At 56.2% G+C, this 27,254-nt stretch overlaps 1 protein-coding gene across 3 annotated transcripts; it reads right to left on the bottom strand.

The window, feature by feature from the left end:
* Positions 1 to 62: 62 nt before the first annotated feature.
* TUBGCP6 (tubulin gamma complex component 6) lies at positions 63 to 27,197 on the bottom strand. Of its 3 annotated transcripts, none has more exons than XM_073006560.1 (25): positions 25,861 to 27,197; positions 21,858 to 22,021; positions 16,012 to 16,222; positions 11,510 to 11,683; positions 10,125 to 10,246; positions 9,224 to 9,302; positions 8,956 to 9,065; positions 8,358 to 8,449; positions 8,121 to 8,260; positions 7,865 to 8,014; positions 6,623 to 6,704; positions 6,444 to 6,532; positions 6,255 to 6,370; positions 4,612 to 4,750; positions 4,210 to 4,284; positions 2,499 to 4,029; positions 2,219 to 2,262; positions 1,917 to 2,061; positions 1,621 to 1,789; positions 1,407 to 1,548; positions 1,063 to 1,257; positions 854 to 986; positions 562 to 775; positions 291 to 490; positions 63 to 201 (listed from the first exon to the last, which is right to left on the bottom strand). In XM_073006560.1, the coding sequence occupies exons 1-25, from the start codon at positions 26,599 to 26,601 to the stop codon at positions 110 to 112; spliced, it is 5,349 nt and encodes a 1,782-aa protein (XP_072862661.1). In that variant the 5' UTR covers positions 26,602 to 27,197; the 3' UTR covers positions 63 to 109. The 3 variants fall into 3 exon arrangements, 2 of the variants coding, with proteins under 2 accessions (XP_072862661.1, XP_072862662.1); XM_073006561.1 differs by having other exon boundaries at positions 21,879 to 22,021; XR_012089409.1 differs by lacking the exons at positions 63 to 201; positions 291 to 490 and having other exon boundaries at positions 668 to 775; positions 1,070 to 1,257.
* Between the last annotated feature and the right edge of the window lie 57 nt (positions 27,198 to 27,254).

The following is a 27,254-nucleotide window of genomic DNA, read 5'->3' as shown; positions in this document are numbered from 1 at the left end:
CCATCTGTGATTCTTCTTCCCCCACCCTGCCCTCAGCCCTGCCCAGGAGAGAGAGATGCAGACAGGGTGTGAGGACACCTTTATTGTGCATGTCCCCCGCAGAGCAGCCTCAGGTGTCCTGGTAGTAGTTGTTGAAGTTGATGCGCAGCAGAAAGTCCTCCAGGTGGGGCTGGTAGCCGCGGTTCACGAGCTTGGTCACCACTAGGGACCCGTGAGCCGCTCAGGCTTCTGCCCGTGGTGTGAGCCCCGCCCTGCCCCCCCACAGCCCTCCCAGCCAGGGTGGGCCTCACCTTTGAAGAGAAAGTGGGAGTAGTACTTGAAGGTGTTGTAGGACTGCTGCATGAGTGCAAAGTTGGGGTGCTCTGCACCCCGCGGGCCCCCAGCAGGGCCCCAGGCTTGGGAGATGAGCTGGCTGCGGAACTTGAGCACGAGGCTGAAGATGCTGTGGATGACGTTCATGACGGGCGCCGCCTTCTCCGTGAGCAGCCCCCTGCGGGGAGGCAGTGCTGCTGGGTGGGCTCAGCTGCGACCACAGGGACGCAGCCGCTGCCCGGGCCTCACCTGAAGACGGCCTTGTGCAGGTACTCTGCGTGTGCACGCTGGATCTCCTCCAGGTCACCCACGGTGGCCAGCCTGGCCCTGAACTCGCACCAGGTGACATGCAGGATCTGGTTGGCGATGTAGCCCTGGATGACCTTCACGAAGTGCTGCATTTCATGCTTGAACAGCTGCAGCTGGCGGAACTGCACGGAGCTGGCCATGTGGCTCAGCAGGGCTGGCAGAGGGCAGAGGGCAGAGGTGAGCGCGGCCTCAAGCCAGGGGTGTGGGGCGCCGAGCTCCGGTGGGGCCTCACCTGTGCGCTTGAGGTGGAAGCAGATATCCTTGAGCGCCCACATCATGAGCTTCAGCTGCAGCAGGAAGGAGAAGACACCGCTGTACTTGCTCAGGCAGCCCTCAGTGATGACAACGTTGAGCGGCCAGTCCACCTACAGGGACACATGGCTCAGCAGGTGTCCCACGGGCAGCCCCTGTCCCATCCCCGTGGCCGGGGCTGCTGCTGACCTTGTACCTGAGCTCCAGGCAGCTGAGCACATCTGGGGCGTTGGGGGCAAACACCTCGGGCAGGTACTTGAGGGCGAGGGAGAGGTTGGAGGCGTGCGGGGTGTCCCCATGCAGGCTGCACTGCAGGGCCTTGCTCAGCACAGAGTTGAGCACCAGCGGGTTGAGCAACTCCCCGGGTGTCTGCCCGGCCCCAAGCTGGGCAGAAAAGGGACCAGTGTCCTCAGGAATCCCAAGCACATGCCTGGCACTCCCTGGTGCACCATGGGGCTGTGGGCCTGCAGCCAGTCTCCCCTTTCCCACGGCCTCCCCTCTACCACTGGCCCCACTCCATGTCCGGAGATCACCTTCTCAAAGAGGAGGTCGCTGAGGGACTGGGCAAACTCGCCATCCTCCATCAGCAGGAAGTGCCGCAGCGCCTCATAGTGTGCCTCCAGGTGCAGCTCCACAAAGAAGTAGTCGACAGCCGCCTTGTTCACCAAGGAGATGCTGGCAGGAGGGAGCTGGAGTCAGGGCGGGCCAGGACGGGCTGGGTGGGCAGGCTGGGGCGGGGGCACTCACTGGGCGGCCAACGGTGCCGTGATGGAGTGCTTCATGAGCACGGGCAGCGTCAGCAACTCGCTCAGCTGCACGGCAGTCTCATCCGCGGCAGACTGGACCTGGGGGTCCACGGGAAAGGCGAAGGCCCGGGGAAGCACAGGGCGCAAAAGGTGAGCGATGGGCGGCTCAGCTGCAGGAGATGGAGCACATACTGGGAACCGGCGGCCCAGGGCTCCGCCCCCGCCCACAGGAGATGGAGCAAGTGCTGGGAACCGGCCAGCCCAGGGCTCCCTGCCAGCAGTAGCTGCTGCACTCACACATGGACTCGTAACTGTCCGGGTACCGCTCCAAGTGGTATTGCCCTGCCAGGCCTGCCAGGTAGGCCTGCTCACCGCCCTGAGCCTCCGCCGCCACTGCCGCCTCCTCACCAGGGCCTGGGCTGCTCTGGGCAGCTGCGTTTTCCTAACAAAACACCAGCCTCAGAACCACCTCCCCACCACACGCTTCTGCAACTCCCAGCTCGAGCCAAAAAAAGGAAAACCGCAAGTGGGACCCACCCGCATGATAACCCGGAAGGACGGAGCCTGCTGTGGGACCCCCCAGGCTGCATCCACCTAACCTGTGAATTCAGAGGCTCCTCAGTGTCCCCGCTCCTCCCAGGGCCTGTGTGGACACAAGTGGACAAGAGGGCGTCAGGGCCGAGCGCCTGTGGAGGGGACGGAGCAGAGCCGCCCCCGGCTCAAGCAGCCCCTCCCATGTCCCCCAAACAGCAGCCCAGGTCCTGGCTGACAAGGAGGCCTGAGGGGAGCTTCACATGCCACCAACCCCACCGTCTGCCTACCTCCCAGGCTCTGTGGTCCCACAGTCCCAATCCTGGCCACCAGCCACCCTACTCTCACCTAGTTCTTCAGAGACGCCGTCTCCTGGGGTTTTGGGCGACCCTGGCCGGGTGGGAGCCACGTCTGACACGTTCTCCCCGATGCTGACGCAGCCTGAGCTGGGGGAGGACAGAGATGGCGCCACTTCTACGGGCAGCCGTGACCCACAGTCCAGCACAGTGCTCTGTGCTCCCAGGCTGAGCGCTGACTGGGACGTGTGGCCAGCGGGGCTCTGTTGGGGCCTGGGTGTGTTGGGCTCAGCTTCTGGTGAGACAGCCCCCAGCATCATGTGGGGCGGAGGGACGGGTGCATGGGTGTTCCACCGTGGCCGGGTGGGAGCCACGTCCCACACAGGCTCCCCCAAGCTGATGCTGGCATCAGACACGTGTCCGTGGGTGTTCCACCGTGGCCGGGTGGGAGCCACGTCCAACACAGGCTCCCCCAAGCTGATGCCGGCGTCAGACACGTGTCTGTGGGTGTTCCACCGTGGCCGGGTGGGAGCCACGTCCAACACAGGCTCCCCCAAGCTGATGCTGGCGTCAGACACGTGTCTGTGGGTGTTCCACCGTGGCCGGGTGGGAGCCACTTCTGACACGTTCTCCCCGACCCTGATGCTGGCGTCGGACACGTGTCCATGGGTGTTCCACCGTGGCCGAGTGGGAGCCACTTCTGACACGTTCTCCCCGACCCTGATGCTGGCGTCAGACACGTGTCCGTGGGTGTTCCACCGTGGCCGAGTGGGAGCCACTTCTGACACAGACTCCCCCAAGCTGATGCTCGCATCAGACACGTGTCCATGGGTGTTCCACCGTGGCCGGGTGGGAGCCACTTCTGACACGTTCTCCCCGACCCCGATGCTGGCGTCAGACACGTGCCCGTGGATGTTCCACTGTGGCCGCGTGAGAGCTGTTTCAGAAGCATAGCCCCCTGTGGGAAGACCACCTCCTGACTCGTGCCCGAAGAGCTGCTCTGTGGGCTGGCTGCTCCCCTCCTTCAGAGCGGCACGCCTGGGTGGGTGTGAGGGGGACAGAGCCACCTGCAAGGTGGAGCCACAGGCATCCAGCTTCCCACAACTGTCCTCCCACAGCTGTGGCCCTGAGCTGCCCAAGTTGCACTCTGCAGCCTGCAGGGGTCCTGGTGCAGGTGAAGCGGCCACAGCTGGCCTCAGGACAGTATTAAAGTCGTACTCCTGTGGCCTGGAAGGCTGAGTGCTGGCTGCTGCGGGTGCCTCCCCAGGAGCTGAGGGGGGCAGGTCCAAGTTGATGGTCTGCAGCGCTGCCTCCAGGAGAGGGACCATGCCAGTCTGCACGGACTGCTCAGCCCCTGGGCCCACAGGTAGGAAGTCTCCAATGCTGAGGCTGTCAGAGAAGGGTCCGGCCTGCTCCGCCTGCTGCAGCCCTGTGCCACCAGCCCCCGTTGCTAGAGGCTTAAGGGACTGTGGGGTCGGCAGGCCTGGCCTGTTCCGGCCATCCCAGGCAGCCGAGTGTTGCTCCGCAGGCCCAGCATCACAGCCTTGGTCTCCCTCTGGGTCCTCAGGGCCCGGAGATGCGACCTGAAACACAATTGACATCAGACCCAGTCTGGTCTCAGGCTCCCCCAGCCCTCAAACTGTCCCCCAAGTCCAGCTGTGCAGCCATAACCGACATGAGGTGCCCAGGGCTATGGGGAAACCACCAGGCCCGGCACCCCTGGCTCAGAGCTAGGGCACCCTGGGTTCCGCTCCACCGCTCACCTCGGGGTGCACGCTCAAGAGGACGTCTGGCGGCTCCTGGGGCTGGTGAGCCTCAGACATTGCTTTCAGCATCTCCTGTAAATTCAAGCCAGAGGGGTAACCAGCAGAGCTGGAGTCAAGCACGGCCCCTACCGCCCATGGCAGCCGTGTGTACTGAACCAGACACGGCTTGTGCTGGGCTCCACTGGGACCCTGGGCCTGCAGAAAGTACTTCAAAACCACGAGCTCCTCACCGCCTGTATCTGCAATCTGGTGGCACGCAGGGGAGAGACAGTGCTCTGCTGCAAACACGAGAGCCACCAGCCCTCTCCTAGAAGAGCACACAGGCCTGTGTGCAGTCTCGGGGGTTCCCAGACCCCCAAAGCCCAGGGAAAGAGCTGCCACCTAAAGCCACAGAGATACCTGAATGCGTTTCTCATCTTCTAAGAGAAAACGAAGCCGTGCACTCTCCAGTCGGTGCCTCTGGATTCTCCACAGCGCCTTCTGCTCCCGACGAGCTGCCTCTGCAGAGAGCTTGCTGTAGTGGTCGACCAGCGCCTGCCTGAAGCCACACGCAGAGAGGACACGGCCACAAGAGTCACCCTACCCCATCCACCTGGTGCCTCTCAGGCCAGGATGGTTCCCCGTAACAGAGGCCCCAGTGGGCCCTTGCTCCCCAGTCTCGCCCTACCAGGGGCTGATAGCTCTGGACTTTCACAGCACCTGCAGGGCAGCACCAGGCAGGCCCTTCCACCTGCCAGGCTGGGAGACCCTGGTGAGTCGGTGCCCAGCCAGGGCTCAGCAACGTCTGCTGGATGAATAGCGGAATGAGATCCTGTGTGGCCTGAAGCAAGGGGTGAGCAGGAGGCCGAGGGTCCCAGGCCCCGAAGACGTAAGGCCTTTTCCCCTTCTACAGGTTCAAAGCTGAGAACTGAAGACTAATGCAAAAAAGCACATGAGGCAAAACCAACACAAACGCTTTATTTGCTGAACTCAAAGCCTGCCTCACAGTGCCCCATGATTTTGAGCTTCTCACCAGCAGGCAACTGGGCTCAAACCTGGACTGGCCAGCTCTAATTTGGCTGCCACAGGCCAGAGACATAGTGTCTAGGCCTGGTTTTATCCATGTGTTAACAGGACAGTCTCGACTGACATACGTGAACAGGTACGCATGCATAAATGCATACACAGACGTGCTTGCACACAGGCACATGCACCCCTCCACACATATCCCTCAGGGGCTCCATAAACAGATCTAAGGTTGGGACAACACCATCGCGTGGTGCTGAGCAAGAAGCGGCCAGCCCCTCCCATAAGAGGCTCTCTCCAAAACCCCGAAAAGCCCCTTGAAGGCTCCAGCACTACTCAGCTTAGGGACAGGCTGATGACAGCACAGGGAGACAGACTCAGATGCCGAGTGGGACAAACACCCTGTCTTGGCCAAGCGCAGTGGTTTGCGCCTGTAATCCCAGCACTTTGGGAGGCCGAGGCAGGTGGATAACCTGAGGTCAGGAGTTTGAGATCAGCCTGGCCAACATGGTGAAACCCCGTCTCTACTAAAAATACAAAAAATTAGCTGGATGTGGTGGCGGGCACCTGTAATCCCAGCTACTCGGGAGGCTGAGGCAGGAGAATTGCTTGAACCTGGGAGGCAGAGGTTACAGTGAGCCGAGATCGCGGCACTGCACTGCAGCCTGGGTGACAGAGTGAGACTCCGTTTCAAAAAAAAAAAAAAAAAAAAGCCCTGTCTCAGACCAATAACAGACTTAAAAATAAATAAGGGGGGATGTTTAGAAAGAAGATAGAGACAGGACCCCAAACAGTATGCAGGCCTCGCCTGGACCCTAATCCATACAAACTACCCACAAGACAACACGCAGGACGGCTAAGACACCTGGATACGGCAGAATGGCCACAGCCACTCTGGGTTCAGCATATTGGTCTTTCTACCTTAATGTTGCTTGAAGGTTTTCAAAACAAAAAGTAAAATCATCAGTAAGATTAAGCCAGAGCTACGGGGCCCCTGCCACACTGCACCCCTAAGCCTGGAGCCCCAGCTGCCCTACCTCGCCTTCCTCTCCAGCTCCTCCTCCAGGGACTTCAGCCTCCTCTCCCTGTCTCGGAGCTCACGGGCGTAGCTGAAGTCATCATCCAGTTCCTCCTGCCTGGCCGCCTGGCGTCGCTATAAAACACACAGCCTGGCCTGTGAAATCAGGACTCACAGGCCTGACCCTGCAGGGACAGGTCCTACCCACCTCCTGGTCCTTCACAAACTGTTCTTTCAGCCTCTGAAACTGCTCACGCTTTCGGGCGTCCAAGGCCATCCGTTCTGACATCTGCCGGTCTACATTGGGACAGTAAGGGGTGCAATGTCACAAGGAGGCCCCAGCAAGGACCCCTGAAACTGCAGAAGGGAGGACTTGGGGCCACTCACCACTCAGTGCACTCAGGACCCTGGATGCTGCTTCCCGGGCATGAGCAATCAATTCTTGTTTTGCAATTTCCATACGTAATTCCTGAGAAAGACAACTGGTAAACAAAGCATCCTGGCCAGGCACAGTGGCTCATGCCTGTAATCCTGGCACTTTGGGAGGCCAAGGTGGGTAGATCACCTGAGCTTAGGAGTTTGAGACCAACCTGGACAACATAGCAAAACTCCACCTCTACTAAAAATATAAAAATTAGCCAGGTGTGGTGGCGGGCGCCTATAGTATCAACTGTTTGGGGGGCGGGGGTTGGGGGGAGCTGAGGCAGGAGGATCTCTTGAGCCTGGGAGGTGGAGGCTGCAGTGTGCCATGTTCGAGCCACTGCACTCCAGCCTCCTGGCCCACACAGTGAGACCCTGTCTCAAAGAAAAAAAAAACCTAATCCTCTGGCGCCTCACCTAGGATGCCCAGGACACCTGTGGACTCAGGGCTGGCAGGGGAGACACATGATCCAAGGGTTCGAGGAGGGACCAGGTGATGGCAGGACACCCCCCGGCCCCCCCCTCCACCCCCAGGCTCTCAGCAGTGGCAAAGCTGGCTCCAGGCCATGGACGGGAGCTGACCGGCTCTCACAGAGACATCTGGGGCTGAGGACCCCAGGCTGTGTGTGCCTACCCTGGAAGGAAACCAAGGGGCTTAAGAGAGGGGGCTTCCCCACTCAGCCTCATAGGCCTGCCCCTGCCCAGGTATCCCTGCTGCCCACCAGGCACTGGGCCAGAAACGGTGTTCCTCAGAATGGCACTGACTGTACTACTGAGCCCCTCCCAGAGGACACAGGAGAGGCGTGGCTCGTCCCTGACACAATGTCCCTTCCCAGCAGAAGGGGGACTTGCAAAGGCCATCTGAGTACAGGACCACAGGTCCCGCCGCCCTGGAGTGCACCCAGGACTGTCTGTCCACAGCCGGCGGGCCCAGGGGAAGCCCCAGCAGTTCCCCATGCCAGCAAAATCTGGGCTTCAGGCTGAGCCACCCAAACCCAGGAGGAGAGAACAGAGCCCCTGCCTGGCATCTGGTTCCAGGATATTCATCTCAGCTCCCCCTTGGCACCCACCCTGGCCACCGCCAGGACAGAAAATGCCAGAAGGGAGGCCCCCATCTTGCACAGCCCTCACAGTCTACCCCACCAACCTGAGACCCCAGGAAGCAGAGGTGGGGCAAAGAAAGCCCCCGAGACCCGTGGTGCCACACACCTTCTCCTCCTTGCTGACGGAGTTGTGGCGGGCCACCCTCTCCATGCGCCCCACGTAGACGGCGCAGTCCTTCTCAATCTCCTTCAACTCCTCGAGGGAGAAAATCACCGAGATCCGGGGGACGGGGACGTCGGACCAACAAAGGTAATGCTGCCAAAGGAGATGTAGGCACAGCCACCAGCATTCAGGCCCAGCCTCAGACTCAGCCCCAGGGAAGACCGGCCCCTCCCCTCCCCATGCGTGAGCCCCTCCTCACCTGGGGGCAGCAGAGCTTCAGCAGGTTAATGGTCTTCCCGCAGACGTACACGTCGTGGGCAATGTGCTTCAGAAACACGGGAACACAGTCCTCCACCTCTTTGGAGATGAGCACGTAGCCATGTGTCCAGTACGACTTATCTAAGGTGGGGCGAACACCAGGGTGGCCGGCATGGCCATGACCCTGAACCCAGGCCCACAGGCACGGACCCCTGCCCCACAACCAGCTGCCACCTACCTCGGAAGCTGAGGTACTCGTGGTTCACCTGAATCATGAACTCGCCATAAGCGTCTCTGAACACGCCACTGTACACCCAGTCGTGGATGAACCTGCCATCGGGGAGCAGCAGGGGTAGGCATGGTCAGCAGAGAGGTAGGTGGGGCCGGCAGTGAGGGGCAGGGTGGGGCGAGGCTGTCAGTAAGGGGCGGGGTGGGGGTGTGGCCGACAGTAAAGGGTGGGGGGGCGTGGCCGTCAGTAAGGGGGTGTGGGCGTGGCCTTCAGTGAGGGGCAGGGTGGGGCGAGGCTGTCAGTAAGGGGCGGGGTGGGGGCGTGGCCTTCAGTAAGGGGATGTGGGCGTGGCCTTCAGTAAGGGGCGGGGTGGGGCGTGGCTGTCAGCAAGGAGTGAGGGGGGTGTGGCCATCCATGAGGGGTGGAATGGAGTGGGGGCAGGGTAGGGGCTGTGGAGTAGGGTTGGGGGATCCTGCCCAGGCCACCTATCCTGCCCTCTCCTTCCTGTGTGATCCCCACATTCAGCAGGTGTCTGACAAGGGACTGCTCTCAAATGTCTGTCTGGTGGGAGTGCGTGCCCGCCCACCACCCACCGCCCACCGCCCACCGGGTGTAGGGCTCGCAGCTGGTCTTCAGCAAGGACAGCAGCACAGGGTAGTGCTCGTTGCTGCAGTTGTGCAGCGCCTCCTGGTAGAGGTAGGACAGCAGCTTCACACCCTGCAGACCACAAAGGGGGTGGGGGGGGGCAGCTCAGTGCACCCAGCGCTGGGAGTCAGACGCAGCCCTGCCGGCAGCAGCCCCCCAAGAACACGCTCAGTCGCCCCCTTTCCTGGAACCCGCCAGGCTGACACACTCGGCAGGGACGCACAACTCACGGTGGGAAACGCAGCCCTGGGGCCTCCTCCGCAGGTGCCTGGGAGCACAGCACCAACGCCACAGAGCTCGGCCAGGTACCTAGACCCAGAGGCAGGATCAGACCAGGTGACCGGGCTCAGGGTCCCCAGGCCTGGATCAGATCATGAGCAAAATCTCCATGTATCTTCATGCTCCCTGGAGCAACTGACTTCAGATGCAGGCTTTAAAAACCACATGTACCCCAATGACCCAGAAATGGGCTCCCTGGAGGACTTGTGCCCAGCCCTGGGCCTCTGCACTGTCCACACAGACCCACTGAAGTACCCACACCCAACAGGCCCCTCCCTCCCAGGCTCCGGCCAACACACCAATCACCCTGATCCTCCCACTTCCGGGGGCTGCACCTGAGAGCCCTCCCATCCACACAGTGGCACCAAGCACCTGCCACAACTCGCGCCTTCACAGCCCAGGCTCCCCTGCCCCACGGTGTCTCAGCCCGTGGGTCTCCTCAGGGCTGCCACATTCTGCTCCTCTGCCTGGAAGTCGCCTCTCCCACCGCTCCCAACGCCCAACTCCCCACTTCCTTCTCTGACAGCACTTGCCAGTGGCTCCCCAGCCTGGGTGCTCAGTAACCAGCTTGTGTGTACCAGAAGCCACATCCCTAGGGACCCTGTGTGCCAATTAGGCAGGAGCCACCAGGCCTGGAGGGCCTGGATGGGGCCAGCTGTGGTAGGCCCATGGCAGACACACTCACTCTGCCCGGCACCTGGTGAACTCGGCCAGCCAAGGGCCGTCCGGTCACCTACTGAGGGCTGTTCTCACAGGCCCTCCTTGCCAGGAAACAGAGCAAACCCTCCATCACCCAGCAAGCCCCATGCCACCCTGCAAAGTCCCCTGCTCAGTCGCCATGCTGAGGCTCACCTGAGCTGCCGGCCCAGTTTCTTGAAGAGAAAACCAATGGTGAGGAGGCTCAGGGTGGGCGAAGTGGAAAGGACGCAGGCCCGGTAATACTGCAGGTACCTCCTCAGGCCACTGGTGAAGGCCTGTGGGCAAAGAGGCTGGGAGGAGGGCGGCCAGGCACATGGACGCAGCTGTGACCAGGGCCTGAGGGGCACCAGTACTGGGCACAGCGCTTTGTTTCCTGCCTCAGCTCTGGGCTCCATTTCCAAGCAATGGGCCTCTGTGAGCCACGTCCTGCCACTGGACCAGGTGGAAATGTGGCCTGTCCACAAGAAGCCAGAAGCTGTGGCCCCCCCACCAACCCTTCCTCCCATCTGAGACCAGCTGCCCCAGGGGCGTGGCATAGGGGTTGAGGGGTGAGGGGGGAAATGGCGGCTGTGCTCTGTGCACAGACACTAGTGCTGTGAGAGCTGCGTCTGCTCAGACCACAGTGGTCTCAGTGGCACCAGCATCCTGGGCAATGCCACAGCAGCAGGCCCTGCAGGTCACACCAAGACAGGCACACCCTGGACCAATCTCAGTCCACCCACCCCAGAACCTGCCTGGCCACGCCTGCCAGATGAGCGGGAACCACAGTCCAGCCCTTCTCAGTGTCCCTGCTCTGCCCCCTTCTCCACCATCTCCAGCCCTCAAGTCCCCCAGGGCTGAGCCTCTGCCTAGAAGCTCTCCCTGTCCCATGCAGCTCCCACCATGCCCACCTCCACATCCAGTCTAAAACCTAAACCTCACCACATCACCCCACCCTACAGCCCCTGCTGTGGCAGCAACAGTTGAAGGAGGCTGCGCCGCCTGGCTCCTCCAGTGCTCTCTGCCCACCTTCCCAACACCCTCCTCTCAGCCCCCAAATTACCCATCATCCGCCTGCCTATTCTCTCCCAATCAAGGTGCAGCCTCTGTCCCATGGGTCTCTACTCAGCATATGAGCCAGCTTCAAGACTCACCAAAGAGCGGCTTCCGGAGCCAGACTTGGCTCAGAACGCCCAGCAATGTAAATTCACCCAACATGAGGGCTGGGCAGCGTCAGTCATCCGCAATGTGCCGGGCCCACTGGGGAGCAGGCGGCAAGAGCCCCACTAACGCCTTTCCTGCCTCGCATGCCCCGAATGCTGGCTGCACCTGCCTCCCACACACCCCAGGGCCCACGCACATCTGCCCCAGGTTTCCAGTGAGGTAAAACATCTTCACTGACCCATCCCTCAAGAGCCACTATAGGGTTTCAGATGTTAGCAAGGACAGAAAAGGTTTAGACTGTCTGGTCCTGCAGAAGGACTTCTGAGATTCTCTTTTCCAGGTCGTGTGCACTGTTCTCACAAAGATGTGTGACAGCCACGAGGCAGAGGCCGTACCTGGAACACGAGGCCCTTGCTGTACGAAGAGTCCAGGACTGGCTGCAGAGAGAAGTGACTCAGGCGCGTGTAGCAGGTCCCGTACTCGGCCACCTCCGAGAGCAGGCTGCTGACGCTCTCAGGAGACGCTCCCAACACATGCACACCCCGCTTCACCACAAAGGCCTGGGCCGGCTGCACAGGGGCAGAGGACACTGCTCAGAGGCCAGGCACCCAGACCCCCAGGAAGGTGCCGTCTCCCTCCACCCTTGCACCCAACCCCACACCACCTAGAGTGCCCCCAGGACCCAAAAGCAAACGCCCAGAAGGCGTACTCAGAACTCCTACACTGAGGGATAAAACATACAAACCAAAACAAGGCACAAATTCTCACCACACTGAAAAATACATGCTTAAGATGCCAAGTGTAGAAAAGGGTAGGAAAAAACAGAACACCTTCCACAGGACACAAGTACACAGACAGCCTCCTAGGGCAGAAGCTATAAAACATGTTTGCCGTGAGACCCGCTCATTCAACTCTTCGGGATGAAATAGCGGAAACGATGGAAGATGCACAAGACTCGCCACAGCACATTCCCCGCAATGTGTTTGTAACCAGAGAGTGGAGAACCCCAACAGAGGGCTCATGACAACCAAAATGAATGGGGTGCAGCAGAAGCCAGGAGGGAGGTTACAGCTGCAAATACGCACGTTAGAAAGGAAAAGAAATATCCCACATTACAAGGAAACAAGATACTAAATCACAACAGCACTGTGTATATCCTAAAGAGATATTTTAAAAAGAGCTGTTAGGCCAAGCACAGTGGCTCACACCTATAATCCCAGCACTTTGGGAGGCTGAGGCAGGAGGATCACTTGGGCCCAGGAGTCTGAGATCAGCCTGGGCAACAGAGCGAGACCCCCATCTCTACAAAAATTTTAAAAGTTAGGCCAGGCATGGTGGCTCACGTCTGTAATCCCAGCACTTCAGGAGGCCGAGGCAGGTGGATCACTTCAGGTCAGGAGTTCATGATGAGCCTGGCCAACATCGAAAAGCCCCGTCTCTACTAAAAACACAAAAATTAACCGGGCATGGTGGTGTGCACCTGTAGTCCCAGCTACTCAGGAGGCTGAGGCAGGAGAATCGTTGAATGCAGGAGGCGGAGGTTGCAGTGAGCTGAGATCGTGCCACTGCACTCCAGCCTGGGCGACAGAATGAGACTCCGTCTCAAAAAAAAAAAAAAACAAAAAAAAACAAAAAAAAAAAACAACACACAGACTCATCTCTAGGCTGGGTGTGGTGGCTCTTGCCTCTAATTCCCGCACTTTAGGAGGCCAAGGCCGGTGCATCACGAGGTCAGGAGATCAAGACCATCCTGGCCAACATGGTGAAACCCTGTCTCTACTAAAAATACAAAAAGTTAGCTGGGTGTGGCGCTGCACGCCTGTAGTCCCAGCTACTCAGGAGGCTGAGGCAGGAGAATCATTGAATGCGGGAGGCGGAGGTTGCAGTGAGCTGAGATGGTGCCACTGCACTCCAGCCTGGGCAACAGAGCAAGACTCCGTCTCAAAAAAAAAAAAAAAAATTTAAAGTTAGCCAGGCGTGGTGGTGCAGGCCTGCTGGTCCCAGCTACTCAGGAGGCTGTGGCAGGAGGATCAATTTGAGCACAGGAGGTTGAGGCTGCAGTGAGTCATGTTTGAACCACTGCACTCCAGCCTGGGTGATCCTGTCTCCAAAAAAACAAAAAACAAAACAGGTTGGGCGCAGTGGCTCACATCTGTAATCCCAGTACTTTGGGAGGCCAAAGCAAGTGGATCGCTTGAGGTCAGGAGTTTGAGACCAGCCTCACCAACATGGTGAAAACCCCATCTCTACTAAAAACAAAAATTAGCCGGGCAGGGTAGTGCACACCTATAATCCCAGCTACTCAGGAGGCTGAGGCAGGAGAACTGCTTAAACCCAGGAGGAGGAGGCTGCAGTGAGCCGAGACTGTGCCACTGCACTCCAGCTGGGGCAACAGAGCGAGACTCCATCTCAAAAAAAAAAAAAAAAAAGCAGTTAAACCCAAAACTAGCAGAAGAAAACAAATGATAATTAGAGCAAAAATAAATACAGAGTAGGCCAAGTACGGTGGCTCAAACCTGTAATCCCAGCACTTTGGGAGGCCGAGGTGGGTGAATCACTTGAGGTCAGGAGTTTGAGACCAGCCTGCTAAACACGGTGAAACCCCATCTCTACTAAAAATACAAAAATTAGCCAGGCGTGGTAGTCCACACATGTAGTCCAAGCTACTTGAAAGGCTGAGGCAGGAGAATCACTTGAATCCAGGAGGTGCAGGCTGCAGTGAGCTGAGATCGCACCACTGTACTCCAGCCTGGGAGACAGAGTGAGACTGTGTCTCAAAAAGAAAAAAAAATAAAAAATAGAAAACCAATAGAACCAAACAAAAAGTTGGCTCTCTGAAAAGATCAACAAAATTGACAAGTCTTAGCTAGAACTAAGAAAAAAGATGACTATGGGCTGGGCGCAGTGGCTCATGCCTGCAATCCCAGCACTTTGGGAGGCCAAGGCAGATGGATCATGAGGTCAGGAGATCAAGACCATTCTGGCTAACACGGTGAAATCCCATCTCTACTAAAAATACAAAAAATTAGCCGGGCGTGGGGGCGGCCGCCTGTAGTCCCAACTACTCGGGAGGCTGAGGCAGGAGAATGGCATGAACCCGGGAGGTGGAGCCTGCAGTGAGCCGAGATCGTGCCACTGTACTCCAGCCTGGGCGACAGAGTGAGACTCCGTCTCAAAAAAAATTAAAAAATTTTAAAAAATTTTTTAAAAAAGATGACTACGAAAGAGAAAAAAATCAAATTACTAAAATCAGAAATGAAAAACAGGGGCCGGGCATGGTGGCTCACACCTGTAATCCCAGGACTTTGGGAGGCTGAGGCAGGCAGATCACTTGAGCCCAGGAGTTCAAGACCAGCCTGGGCAACACAGCAAGACCCCATCTCTACAAACATTTAAAAAATGAGCTGGGTGGGCCGAGCATGGTGGCTCACGCCTATAATCCTAGCACTTTGGGAGGCCGAGGTGGGTGGATCACTTGAGGTCAGGAGTCCGACACCAGCCTGGGCAACATGGTGAAACCCCGTCTCTACTAAAAATACAAAAATTAGCCGGCCATGGTGGTGTGCACCTGTAATCCCAGCTACTCGGGAGGCTGAGGAGGAGAACTGCTTGAACCTGGGAGGCGGAGTTTGCAGTGAGCCGAGACCATGCCATTACACTCCAGACTGGGCAGCAGAGCGAGACTCTGTCTCAAAAAAAAAAAAAGAGAAGAAAAAATGAGCTGAGTGTGGTGGCACATGCCTGTAGTCCCAGCTACACAGGAGGCTAAGGTGGGAGGATTGAGATGCAGCCCAGGAGGTTGAGGCTACTGTGAGCTGTGACGATGCCACTGCACTCCAGCATGGGCGAAAGAGTGAGACCCTGTCTCAAAAAACAAGACAAAGAGTCCGGGTTGGTGCCACACAATAAGGCTATCCCCACAACAGACAAGATGAGCCGCGAGAACGGTGTTGAGAACAGGCGCCGGCAGCAGCTGGAGCTTGCTGGTGAGCACTTTTCTGGGGCAGTCACTGGCTGTGCTTCTAGTCCATTCTGAAGTCTAAGAATGGCCACCATAAAAGAACTTTTTTTTTTTTTTTTTTTTTGAGACAGAGTCTCGCTCTGTCGCCCAGGCTGGAGTGCAGTGGCACGATCTCCGCTCACTGCAAGCTCCGCCTCCTGGGTTCACACCATTCTCCTGCCTCAGCTTCCCGAGTAGCTGGGACTACAGGCGCCCGCCACCACGCCCGGCTAATTTTTTGTATTTTTAGTAGAGACAGGGTTTCACTGTGTTAGCCAGGATGGTCTCGATCTCCTGACCTCGTGATCCGCCCACCTAGGCCTCCCAAAGTGCTGGGATTACAGGTGTGAGCCACCGCACCCGGCCAGAACATTTAAGACCAAAGAAAAAGTTGCAGAACAAGACTTCCTATTTCTGAATAAATCCATTTATGGCTTCAGTGCCCAGCAAGAGGGCTAAACTGTAGCTGGTGCCAGAACGAGCCAGTCCCGGACCCATCCCGGATGACACCACGGTCCAGCGAGAAGAGCAGCGCAGGCCCCAATCTTGGGACGCTCTCGGCAGGCAGGTGCTCCTCCTGAGTGATGGGAAGGCTCGGAAGGCGCCTGGCACTTCTCCAAGATGGAAATGGAAATGGGGGAAGGGACATTTCCTATCACTTCGCTGACAGCAATAAATACGTTATTTCTCTGCAGTTTTTTAAAAGAATGTTAACACTTTTTAGAACCAAAATGGGATGACGCTGGCTATCATCACTGGTGGCCCTCGAAGATGGCCTTCCCTGCCACTCCCCACTCCCTGCACTGGGGCTTGTTCTGCCCTGTAAAGGGCTGGGCAGTGCCTGGTGGAGAGAGGGCCAGTCCCATGCTGCTGTGGCCGGGAGTGAGCAGCCCTCACCTGGCAGAGGGAAAACGTGGCAGACACGACCCCAATCAAGACGTTCAGCACATCTTTCACCAGCTCACACTCCTTCACCAGCACGGGCTGCGGGGCCTGTAGGACGCCCCCAGCAAGCAGCTGAAGCTCCCCTTGGCGGAGCCTGCAGAACTTGTCGAAAGCGTCCCTTCCCGCCTCTGTCAAGTAAGGCTCCTCTCTGTGGCCGGGGGGGCTGCAAGGGGGGCAGAAGAGAGGCCATGAGCAGACGTGATGACCTGCACCTCAGCACCAGCATGCTTTCTCTTGGGAATGGGCACGAACAGAAGAACAGAAGTGATTCAAAACAATAAACTCTAAGAAACGCAGCCACATACAAATGCCAACTCACCACCCAGCCTTTTGTGGATGATACTGCTGTGAACACCAGCACAATCAATTCTATCAGGACAACTCATGTGGAAATGTGTCCAGGGCACCTGCCTGGGGTCCTGGGCATGGCCGGGGGTATCCGACGGGCCCAGCCCTGGAAGAGCACCCCAGGCCACGCCAGTGGCCCTTAGGGTGGTGACTCATTCATAAAGTATTCTTCTGTTAGAAACAAAACAAGGTTTGTACACCCATGTACACAGCAACATCCATAACCCTGTTCACGGCAGCATCATCCACACCCAAGTCCACGGCAGCATCATCCACACCCAGGTCCACGGCAGCATCATCCACACCCAGGTCCATGGCAGCAGCATCCACATCCCCCGTCCATGGCAGCATCATCCACACCCAGGTCCACGGCAGCATTCACACCCTGGTCCGTGGCACCATCCACACCCACGTCCATGGCATCATCCACACTCCTGTCCACAGCAGCATCAGTCACACCTGTCCAGAGCAGTATCCACACCCCGTCCACGGGAACATCATCCACACCCTTATCCACTGCAGCGTCATCCACACCCCCATCCGCGGCCTCAACAGCCCCGTCCATGGCAGCATTCACATCCCTGTTCATGGCAGCATCATCCACACCCCTGTCCACGGCAGCATCATCCACACCCAAGTCCACGGCAGCATCATCCACACCCCGGTGCACAGCAGCATCATACACAACCCTGTCCGCAGCAGGATCCACACCCCAGTCCACGGCAGCATCCACACCCCACACCCCTGTTCACGGCAGCATCATCCACACCCCTGTGCACGGCAGCATCATACACACCCCTGTCTGCAGCAGGATCCACACTCCTGTTCATGACAGCAGCATCCATATCCCTGTCCACAGCAGTATCCACACACCTGTTCACAGCAGCATCACATACACCCCGGTCCACGGCAGCATCATCCACACCCATTCACGACAGCAGCATCCACATCCTTGTCCACGGCAGCATCCATGCCCAGGTCCATGGAAGCATCCACATGCCTGTCTACAGCAGCGCCCACACCCCCATCCACAGCATCATCATCCACAAGAGCCAGGGGTAGAGGAGCCTGAGCACCCAGCAGAAGAGGATAAATACAGGTGGTCCATGCAGACCCCCGCCCATCATTCAGCCTTAAAAAGGAAGGCAGCTCAGACACATGCTCCAGAAGGGACGGCACTCAAGGACGCCACATGGAGTGCAATGAGCCATCACAAAACACTGTCTCCACGGGGACGGCGCTCGAGGATGCCGCGTGGAGTGCAATGAGCCATCACAAAACACTGTCTCCACAGGGACGGCGCTCGAGGATGCCGCGTGGAGTGAAATGAACCATCACAAAACACTGTGTGACTCCACTTACATGAGGTCCCTACAGTGGCCAAAATCCTAGAGACAGAAAGTGGAGGCCAGGCGCAGTGGCTCACACCTGTAAATCTCAAGGGAGGCCAAGAAAGGCAGATGACGAGGTCAGGAGTTCAGGACCAGCCTGGTCCACATGGTGAAACCCTGACTCTATTAAAAACACAAATACTAGCCAGGCATGGTAGCGTGAACCTGTAATCCCAGCTACTCGGGAGGCTGAGGCAGAAGAATGGCTTGAACCCAGGAGGTGGAGGTTGCAGTGAGCCAAGATCGTGCCACTGCACTCCAGCCTGGGCAACAGAGCAAGACTCCGTCTCGGGAAAAAAAAAAAAAAGTGGAGTGAATGGGAAGCTGTTTAATGGGTTCAGAGTTTCCTGCAGATTTGCTGTGCAGCAGTGAAAATATACACAGCATGAAAAACCAGTACAACTGGTTAAGACGGTAAAAACATTATATAAATTTTACTACCCCACCTCAAAAAAACTAAGAGATGGATACAGAAAAAAAATTCACAAATTTTTTTTTTTTTTTTTTTTTTTTTTTTTGAGATGGAGTTTGAGACCAGCGTGACCAACATGGAGAAACCACATCTCTACTAAAAATACAAAATTAGCCAGGCGTTGTGGCACATGCCTGTAATTCCAGCACTTTGGGAGGCCAAGGCGGGCAGATCACGAGGTCAGGAGATTGAGACCATCCTAGCTAACATGGTGAAACCCCATCTCTACTAAAAATACAAAAAAATTAGTGAGCCAAGATCACGCCACTGCACTCCAGCCTGGGAAACAGAGCAAGACTCCATCTCAAAAAAAAAAAAAAAAAAGAAAGAAAGAGGGAGAGGGAGGCCGGGCATGGTGGCTCAAGCCTGTAATCCCAGCACTTTGGGAGGCCGAGACGGGCGGATCACGAGGTCGGGAGATCGAGACCACCCTGGCTAACACAGTGAAACCCCGTCTCTACTAAAAAAAAAAAAAAAAAATACAAAAAACTAGCCGGGCGAGGTGGCGGGCGCCTGTAGTCCCAGCTACTCAGGAGGCTGAGGCAGGAGAATGGCATAAACCTGGGAGGCGGAGCTTGCAGTGAGGTGAGATCTGACCACTGCACTCCAGCCTGGGCGACAGAGCGAGACTCTGTCTCAAAAAAAAAAAAAAGAACTAAAGAGGGAGAGGGAGAAAGAAAGGAGAGAGGGAGAGGGAGAGAAAGGGAGAGAGAGAGAGAAAGAAGAGAGAGAAAGAAAGAAAAGAAGAAAGAAAGGCCGGGCGCGGTGGCTCAAGCCTGTAATCCCAGCACTTTGGGAGGCCGAGATGGGTGGATCACGAGGTCAGGAGATCGAGACCATCCTGGCTAACACGGTGAAACCCCATCTCTACTAAAAATACAAAAAAATTAGCCGGGCCTGGTGGCAGGCGCCTGTAGTCCCAGCTACTCGGGAGGCTGAGGCAGGAGAATGGCCTGAACCCAGGAGGCGGAGCTTGCAGTGAGCCGAGATAGTGCCACTGCACTCCAGCCTGGGCGACAGAGCAAGACTCCGCCTCAAAAAAAATAAATAAATAAAAGAAAGAAAGAAAGAAAGAAAGAAAGAAAGAAAGAAAGAAAGATTGATTGATTTATGAGGGAGAGTTTGGGGGACCTAGTTTGTTTAGGATGAAAGGAGTTGCCTAATTATGGTGAGCTGAAGAATGTTCCAGATGAAGGGAACGTGGTGTTGGAAGGTTCTGAGTTTTTACAAATATGAGCCAAGCATGGTGGTGGGTGACTGTAATCCCAGCTACTCAGGAGGCTGAGAGAGGGAGAATTACTTGAACCCGGGAGGCAGAGCTTGCAGTGAGCTGGAGATGGTGCCACCGCACTCTAGCCTGGGCAACAGAACGAGACTCCACCTCAAATAAATAAATAAATACCCAAAAAAGAGAAAATAAATACTATTAGCAGACATGTACAGAATACAGCAATAACTTGTAGGGCCAGTTTTTAAACATGCGAGGGATTGGCAGAGAGCAGGACCATGAGATTTGCTTTGACTGATGCACCAGCAGAAGTGACACGGCAGGAAGGTCCTGGCAGTCAGGATAAGGCCACCACCACTGTGCTGGGAGGCAGGCAGATAGTCATCCCTGCGGGAATCTTCATGATGTCAGGAAAGTATGCCTGCCTGGGGGCACATGCTCCTGTCCAGGCTGCAACAGCCCAGGCACTGCATCCCAGAGCACTCGGCTCCCAGAGCACTCGGCTCCCGGCCAGCCCTGACTCTTTCACCCAACACTCCCCAAACCGGTACCCACAGGATCACCAGTGGACTGGATGTGAATGGGGCATTCCATGGCCAAACATTTGGGGAAATACGTATTCTTTTTTTTTTTTTTTTTTTTTTGAGACAGTCTCACTCTGTCGCCCAGGTTAGAGTGCAGTGGTGCAATCTCGGCTCACTGCACACTCTGCCTCCCAGGTTCAAACAATTCTCGTGCCTCAATCTCCTGAGTAGCTGGGATTACATATGCCACCATGCCCAGCTAATTTATATATATACACACACACACACACACACATATATATACACATTTTTTTTTTAATTTGACACAGAGTCTCACTCTGTCGCCCAGGCTGGAGTGCAGTGGCGGGATCTGGGCTCACTGCAAGCTCCGCCTCCCAGGTTCACGCCATTCTCCTGCCTCAGCCGCCCGAGTAGCTGGGACTACAGGCGCCTGCCACTATGCCCGGCTAATTTTTTGTATTTTTAGTAGAGATGGGGTCTCACCATGTTGGCCAGGCCGGTCTCAAAATCCTGACTTCAAGTGATCTGCCCACCTCAGCCTCCCAAAGTGCTGGGATCACAGTTGTGAGCCACCGTGCCTGGCCAAAATGCATATTCTCTATCTGGGTTCTGGGAGTTATCAAAAGATACCACCACATTAAAGACTCTGAGAGGTCTTGAGTGCAGAGGCCTCTGGACCCAGATGAGCCAGGGAGTGAGTGGCTACTGCATCCGGAGAGCAAGCTTGCTGGCACCAGTCAGGGAAAAGCTGCTGCAGCTGGAGCTTCTCATCGCCCAGACTGCCACTCCCAACTCCTCCAGACACGGATAGAAAAGGCTCCTTCAAGGCCGGGCGCGGTGGCTCAAGCCTGTAATCCCAGCACTTTGGGAGGCCGAGACGGGCGGATCACGAGGTCAGGAGATCGAGACCATCCTGGCTAACACGTTGAAACCCCGTCTCTACTAAAAAATACAAAAAAAACTAGCCGGGCGAGGTGGCAGGCGCCTGTAGTCCCAGCTACTCGGGAGGCTGAGGCAGGAGAATGGCGTGAACCCGGGAGGCAGAGCTTGCAGTGAGCTGAGATCTGGCCACTGCACTCCAGGCTGGGCAACAGAGCAAGACTCCGTCTCAAAAAAAAAAAAAAGAAAAGAAAATGCTCCTTCATCAGCACCCTGTGCCCAGTGAGCATTTCTTCCTGGCACTAACCACACAGCCTGTCAGGCAGCTCTCAGGCACCTCTGACTGGTCGTAAGGACATAACTTAGCTGCTCCGACTGCTCTGCCCGGCAGGTGTGATCTGGTTACTCCCTTTAAGGGAGGTGAGGCCTCCTTAAAGGCTGTTAGTGGCCGGGTGCGATGGCTCAAGCCTGTAATCCCAGCACTTTGGGAGGCCGAGACGGGCGGATCACGAGGTCAGGAGATCGAGACCATCCTGGCCAACACAGTGAAACCCCATCTCTACTAAAAAAACACAAAAAACTAGCCGGGCGTGGTGGTGGGCGCCTGTAGTCCCAGCTACTCGGGCAGCTGAGGCAGGAGAATGGCGCGAACCCAGGAGGCGGAGTTTGCAGTGAGCTGAGATCCGGCCACTGCACTCCAGTCTGGTGACAGAGCGAGACTCCGTCTCAAAAAAAAAAAAAAAAGGCTGTTAGTGATTTCCCCTCCGCACCTCTCTTAACTCCCAGGACTCAGTCAATGGGGGACACCAGCTTAGGGTCCTAACTCATCACAACTGCCTGGGACCCTGCGTACACAACGCCCCCCACACCCCACACAAGGCCACACTCATGCAGGGGTAAGGGCACTGCATGCCAAGGCAAAGAAGGGCACACACCAGCCGACTCGCTCCCAGCACCTCCGCTTGCTGGCCTCATAGGTGAGTGCAGCTTCCCACAGGTCCACGTCTGGGGTCACGCTGGGCTCAGACTGAGAATCAGGAGTCAGGTTGGACGCTGACTGGAATCCTTCGTCTTCCCACTGATCCACACTCGGTGGGACCTGGAGACACAGGGAAGGGCAAACCACCACTCATTCCTGTGTCCACATTTCATCCAGGGGCAATGAGAATTCCAGGAACTTTATCCACCTAGTTTCATTGACTTGTTAGAGGCAAAGACCTGCCAAAATGTTTCTTCTGTTTTTCTCAAGCACATGTGTACCATACAATGTTTTCCCCCAATGAGCCATTTAAGGAATTAAACAAAATAATTTGTCAAGGCTGCCAATTTCCAATTCCATATAACACATAAGCCTCAGTGGAACTTACAGTGAAACTTTTTGAGATGCCTCTGACTTGGAAATTCCATTGTGGGGAACCCCGAATAAAAAAATCACACTAAACATTAAAAAATTACTGTACACCGGGGCCAAGCACGGTGGCTCATACCTGTAACCCCAGCACTATGGGAGGCTGAGGCGGGTGGATCAGCTGAGGTCAGGAGTTTGAGACCAGCCTGGCCAGCATGGTGAAACCCCATCTCTACCAAAAATATAAAAATTGGCCAGGCATGGTGGCGGGCACCTGTAGTCCCAGCTACTCAGGAGGCTGAGGCAGAATTGCTTGAACCCGGGAAGCAGAGGTTGCAGTGAGCCGAGACTGTGCCACTGCACTCCAGTCTGGGCAACAGACCAAGACTGTGGGCAGCAAGCCACCCAGGTGCCGAGGCGAGAGACCGAGGGCACAAGCCGTTCCAGTATAATAAAAAATATATATAAAATCAGAATTGTAGGCCGGGCGCGGTGGCTCACACCTGTAATCCCAGCACTTTGGGAGTCCGAGGTGGGCGGATCACGAGGTCTGGAGATCAAGACCACGGTGAAACCCCGTCTCTACTAAAAATACAAAACGCTACCCGAGTGTGGTGGTACGTGCCTGTAGTCCCAGCTGCTGAGGAAGCTGAGGCAGGAGAATGGTGTGAACCCAGGAGGTGGAGCTTGCAGTGAGCCGAGATCGCGCCACTGCACTCCAGCCTGGGCAAGAACGAGACTCCGTCTCAAAGAAAATAAAAAACCAAAAGAGGAACAGTTATACTAGATATAAATCATAGATATGATTATATATGAATATTAATCATTAGTTTGTAGCAATTACTCTTTATCCCAACATTATAATAATCCTCACTCTACAACTATAACTTAGGAGAAACCAGGCCATACAGAGACAGAAGCTGAAGGGACACAGTGAGAAGTGACCAGAAGACTAAGAGCCCTCTGTTATGCCCAGGCAGGGCCACTAGAGGGCTCCTTTGGTCTAGTGGTAACGCCAGCGCCTGGGAAGACGGTTACCTAGCGGTAGCGTCAATGTCAAGGAAAAGCACCCGCTACTTAGCAGACAGGAGGGGGGGGGGGGGGGGGTCTCCCTTTCCCGGTCGGGGAGTTAGACAAGACTCTGCTCCAGCACCTCTTGTGGAGGGCCAGATATCAGTCAGGCCCGCCCGCAGTTATCTAGAGACCTAAATGTCTCCCTGCGATGCTGTGCTTCAGTGGTCACGCTCCTGGTCCACTTTCATGTTCCATCCTGTATGCCTGGCTCTGCCTTCTAGATAGCAGTAGCAGATTTAGTGAAAGTACTAAAAGTCTCTGAAATGCAGAAATAATGGTGTAAGTTGTCTCCTCTCTCTCTCTTTCCGCCTCGGCTGCCAAACAGGGAAGGGTCCCCTGTCCAGTGGACGGACACGTGACCCACATGACATTACCTATCACTGGAGATGGCTCACGCTCCTTACTCTGCCCCCTTGTCTTATATCCAACAAATAACAGCACAGCCTGGCATTTGGGGCCACCACCGGTCTCCGTGTCTTGGTTGTAGTGGTCCCCCGGGCCCACCTGTTTTTTCTTTTACCTCTTTGTCTTCTGCCTTTATTTCTACAATCTCTCATCTCCACACATGGGGAGAAAAACCCACAGACCCTGTAGGGCTGGTCCCTACACAAGACTCCATCTCGGGGAAAAAAAAAAAAAAAAAAAAAAGGCTGGGCGCAGTGGCTCAAGCCTGTAATCCCAGCACTTTGGGAGGCCGAGATGGGCGGATCACAAGGTCAGGAGATTGAGACCATCCTGGCTAACCCGGTGAAACCCTGTCTCTACTAAAAAATACAAAAAACTAGCCGGGCGTGGTGGCGGGCGCCTATAGTCCCAGCTACTCAGGAGGCTGAGGCAGGAGAATGGCATAAAACCCGGGAGGCAGAGCTTGCAGTGAGCTGAGATCCCGCCACTGCACTCCAGCCTGGGAGACAGAGCGAGACTCTGTCTCAAAAAAAAAAAAAAAAAAATCAAATTAAAAAAAATACAAATACAAAAAAAATACAAAAATTAGCTGGGTGTGGTGGCACACGCCAGGAGTCCCAGATACTCAGGAGGCTGAGGCAGGAGAATCACTTGAACCCAGGAGATGGAGGTTGCAGTGAGCCGAGACCACACCATCGCACTCCAGCCTGGGCAATAGAGCGAGACTTGTCTCAAAAACAAAACACAGAACTGCTGTACACCAAGACATTTGCTATAGCGTTATATACGTTTATAAATTGTCTAGCTAGGCCAGGCGCGGTGGCTCAAGCCTGTAATCCCAGCACTTTGGGAGGCCGAGACGGGCGGATCACGAGGTCAGGAGATCGAGACCATCCTGGCGAACACGGTGAAACCCCGTCTCTACTAAAAATACAAAAAACTAGCCGGGCGAGGTGGCGGGCGCCTGTAGTCCCAGCTACTCGGGAGGCTGAGGCAGGAGAATGGCGTAAACCCGGGAGGCGGAGCTTGCAGTGAGCTGAGATCCGGCCACTGCACTCCAGCCCGGGCGACAGAGCCAGACTCCGTCTCAAAAAAAAAAAAAAAAAAAAAAAAAAAAATTGTCTAGCTATCTCATAGGAATAGAATGACTAGTAACAATGTATCCTTTTGGCAACATTGATAAAGCAATAAAATACAAAACTCAAATGAGGAGCTACACGGGACCATGGGAAAGCCTCAGGCAACAGACAGCAAAAGCATATCCAATTGCAGTATCACAAAACGTGATCACTTTTGCCACATGTGGCTACTGAGCACTTGAAATGTGGCTTGTGGGGCTGAGGAACTGAATTTTTTATTTTAATTAACTTAAATTTAAATGGCAGCTCTAGAAGGCAGAGGAGGCTTAATGACATGCCCCGTTAGGTAAAAATGAAAAGCAGCACGTTGCTTTGGCCGGCAGGTGGGCAGCACTGTCCTTGCAGAGCAGGGTGGCCGCCAGTAAGGCCACTCCAGTAGCCCCACCCCACAATGCAGCCACCAGACTATCCCCCCCTTTTACCATGATAAAAGGAAGGTCACTGGGCCAGGCGCAGTGACCTTAATTCCAGCACTTTGGGAGGCCGAGGCGGGTGGATCAACTGAGGTCAGGAGTTGGAGACCAGCCTGGCCAACATGGTGAAACCCCGTCTCTACTAAAAATACACAAATTAGTTGGGCATGGTGGTTCACGCCTGTAATCCCAGCTACGCAGGAGGCTGAGGTGGGAGAACCACTTGACCCCGGGAGGTGGAGGTTACAGTGAGCCGAGACCGCACCACTGCACTCCAGCCTAGGCAATAGAGCGAGACTCCATCTCCAAAAAAAAAAAAAAATTAGCCCGGCGTGGAGGCAGGTGACTGTAATTCCAGCTACTCGGGAGGCTGAGGTACAAGAATTGCTTGAGCCCAGGAGGTGGAGGTTGCGGCGAACCAAAATCACGCCACTGCACTCCAGCCTGAGTGACAGAGTGAGACCCTGTCTCAAAAAAAAAAAAAAGAAAGAAAAGAAAGTCACAGAAAGCATTTTCCAAACCCCAAGAAAGATAAAAGAGGAAAAACCAAACATTCTACCTTAATGGCCAGCCCAGAGAGGTCTGCGTTGTCTGGCACGGGGGGCAGGCCCAGTCGGACGTCCATGTCGTAAGTGCGGCTGTGCACAAGGGCCCCGAAGAGCGAGACCCGGGTGTCCCTCTCAAACCTGTCACCACAAGGGTCACCAAATGAGAAGAGCCCGACGGTGGGCAGGCCGGTGCCTGGAGCAGCCTCCATAACCTGAAGTGTTTCCTGGATCATGCTGTGACACAAACACTCTTCTCTGGAGATCAGAGACTGAACGTCCGTCTCAAACACACTCAGGTGGTCGCAATCATAGCCGCTATACGGAACGTTTCTCCCCACGTGCTTGTTGTTAAGGAAGTAGTCTCGATTTCTCGGCAGAAGTTGAGGGGGACCGCTCCCTGCCAGCTGAACCAGGAGGTCCAAAACAGACCCCACCTCCAAAAGCGGACAGCAAGGGGCTGCTTCAAGCTCCTCCACAAGCTCCTCCAGACGGTCGGCCTCGGGGCCCAGGCCACCCACTCTCAAGTCAAAGGACAACATGAGGATCTTGTTTCTCGCTGGTAGTTTTGACATGTCAGGCTGCAGCTGTTGCGTCTCATCTTGAAAAAGATTTGTGAAAAGCGCATTGTAGGCCACCTTCTTGAGGCTCCGCTTTGCCCTCTTCCGGTTCACACTGCGCTGGCCCAGGTGAGTCTTGGCAGCCGGCAGGAGGGCCTCACACAAGTCGTCGAACAGCTGCGTGATGCTGGCCATGCCCCTTCTCAGCTCCGGGCCCCCGGCGTGTGGGAAAACACCTCACCCGGGCTTCACTCACGCTCCGGAAGACGGAGTGAGAGAGGGTCTGAAGGGGCTGAATGACAGGCGGCCTCTCCAACGCCGAAGCTCAGAACGGGTATTTTTTAAAGGAGGTTTTGCGGTTGCTCTACTCAAGAGTAAACACGCCCTGCCCTCCCCAGCCCAAGCACGCTGCCCGGCGCCCGGCAGCCCCCCCAGAAGCCAGCTTGGTGTTTCTTCCAATTCAGTAGCCCTCAACCTTTAGGGAGTCACAGAACCACGGCAAACCCGAAGAACGAAACGCGCGCCCGCGCAGTACAGCGCAAGAACTCGGCTTTGCCCCGTTCTTCGGGCCCCACGAGAGGAGACGACCAGGAGAAGGTGCTACTCCGAGACTCGTGGGCAGCGGAGAGTCTGGGGGCGCAGCCGGGTGGGTCCCGGGTTCCGGCCTGCACGTCCACCCGTTCTCTAGGCGTCACCTGTGGAAAGAGCCCACTGCTCCCGCGCCCCACGCCTCCGTCGCGTCACAGCAGCGCGAGTGTGAAAAGCGCTAGGGCGGGCGCGCCGGAAATACGTCACGGGAACGCCGGCTGCGCGTAAAGGTGAGGCCGGGGCCGCGGCGCACTTCCGGT

The sequence above is a fragment of the Chlorocebus sabaeus genome, chromosome 19 (assembly GCF_047675955.1).
Source record: "Chlorocebus sabaeus isolate Y175 chromosome 19, mChlSab1.0.hap1, whole genome shotgun sequence".
Classification (NCBI taxonomy): Eukaryota; Metazoa; Chordata; class Mammalia; order Primates; family Cercopithecidae; genus Chlorocebus; species Chlorocebus sabaeus.
This window is presented reverse-complemented; position numbering and strand designations above follow the sequence as displayed.

Coding starts and splice junctions, on each gene's coding strand:
- TUBGCP6 (XM_073006560.1), bottom strand. CDS start 26,601: ATGGCCAGCATCACGCAGCTGTTCGACGACTTGTGTGAGGCCCTCCTG. Junction 4,030..4,209: donor TCTTGAGCGTGCACCCCGAG/GTGAGCGGTGGA, acceptor ATTGTGTTTCAG/GTCGCATCTCCGGGCCCTGA. Junction 491..561: donor CTGCACAAGGCCGTCTTCAG/GTGAGGCCCGGG, acceptor GCCTCCCCGCAG/GGGGCTGCTCACGGAGAAGG.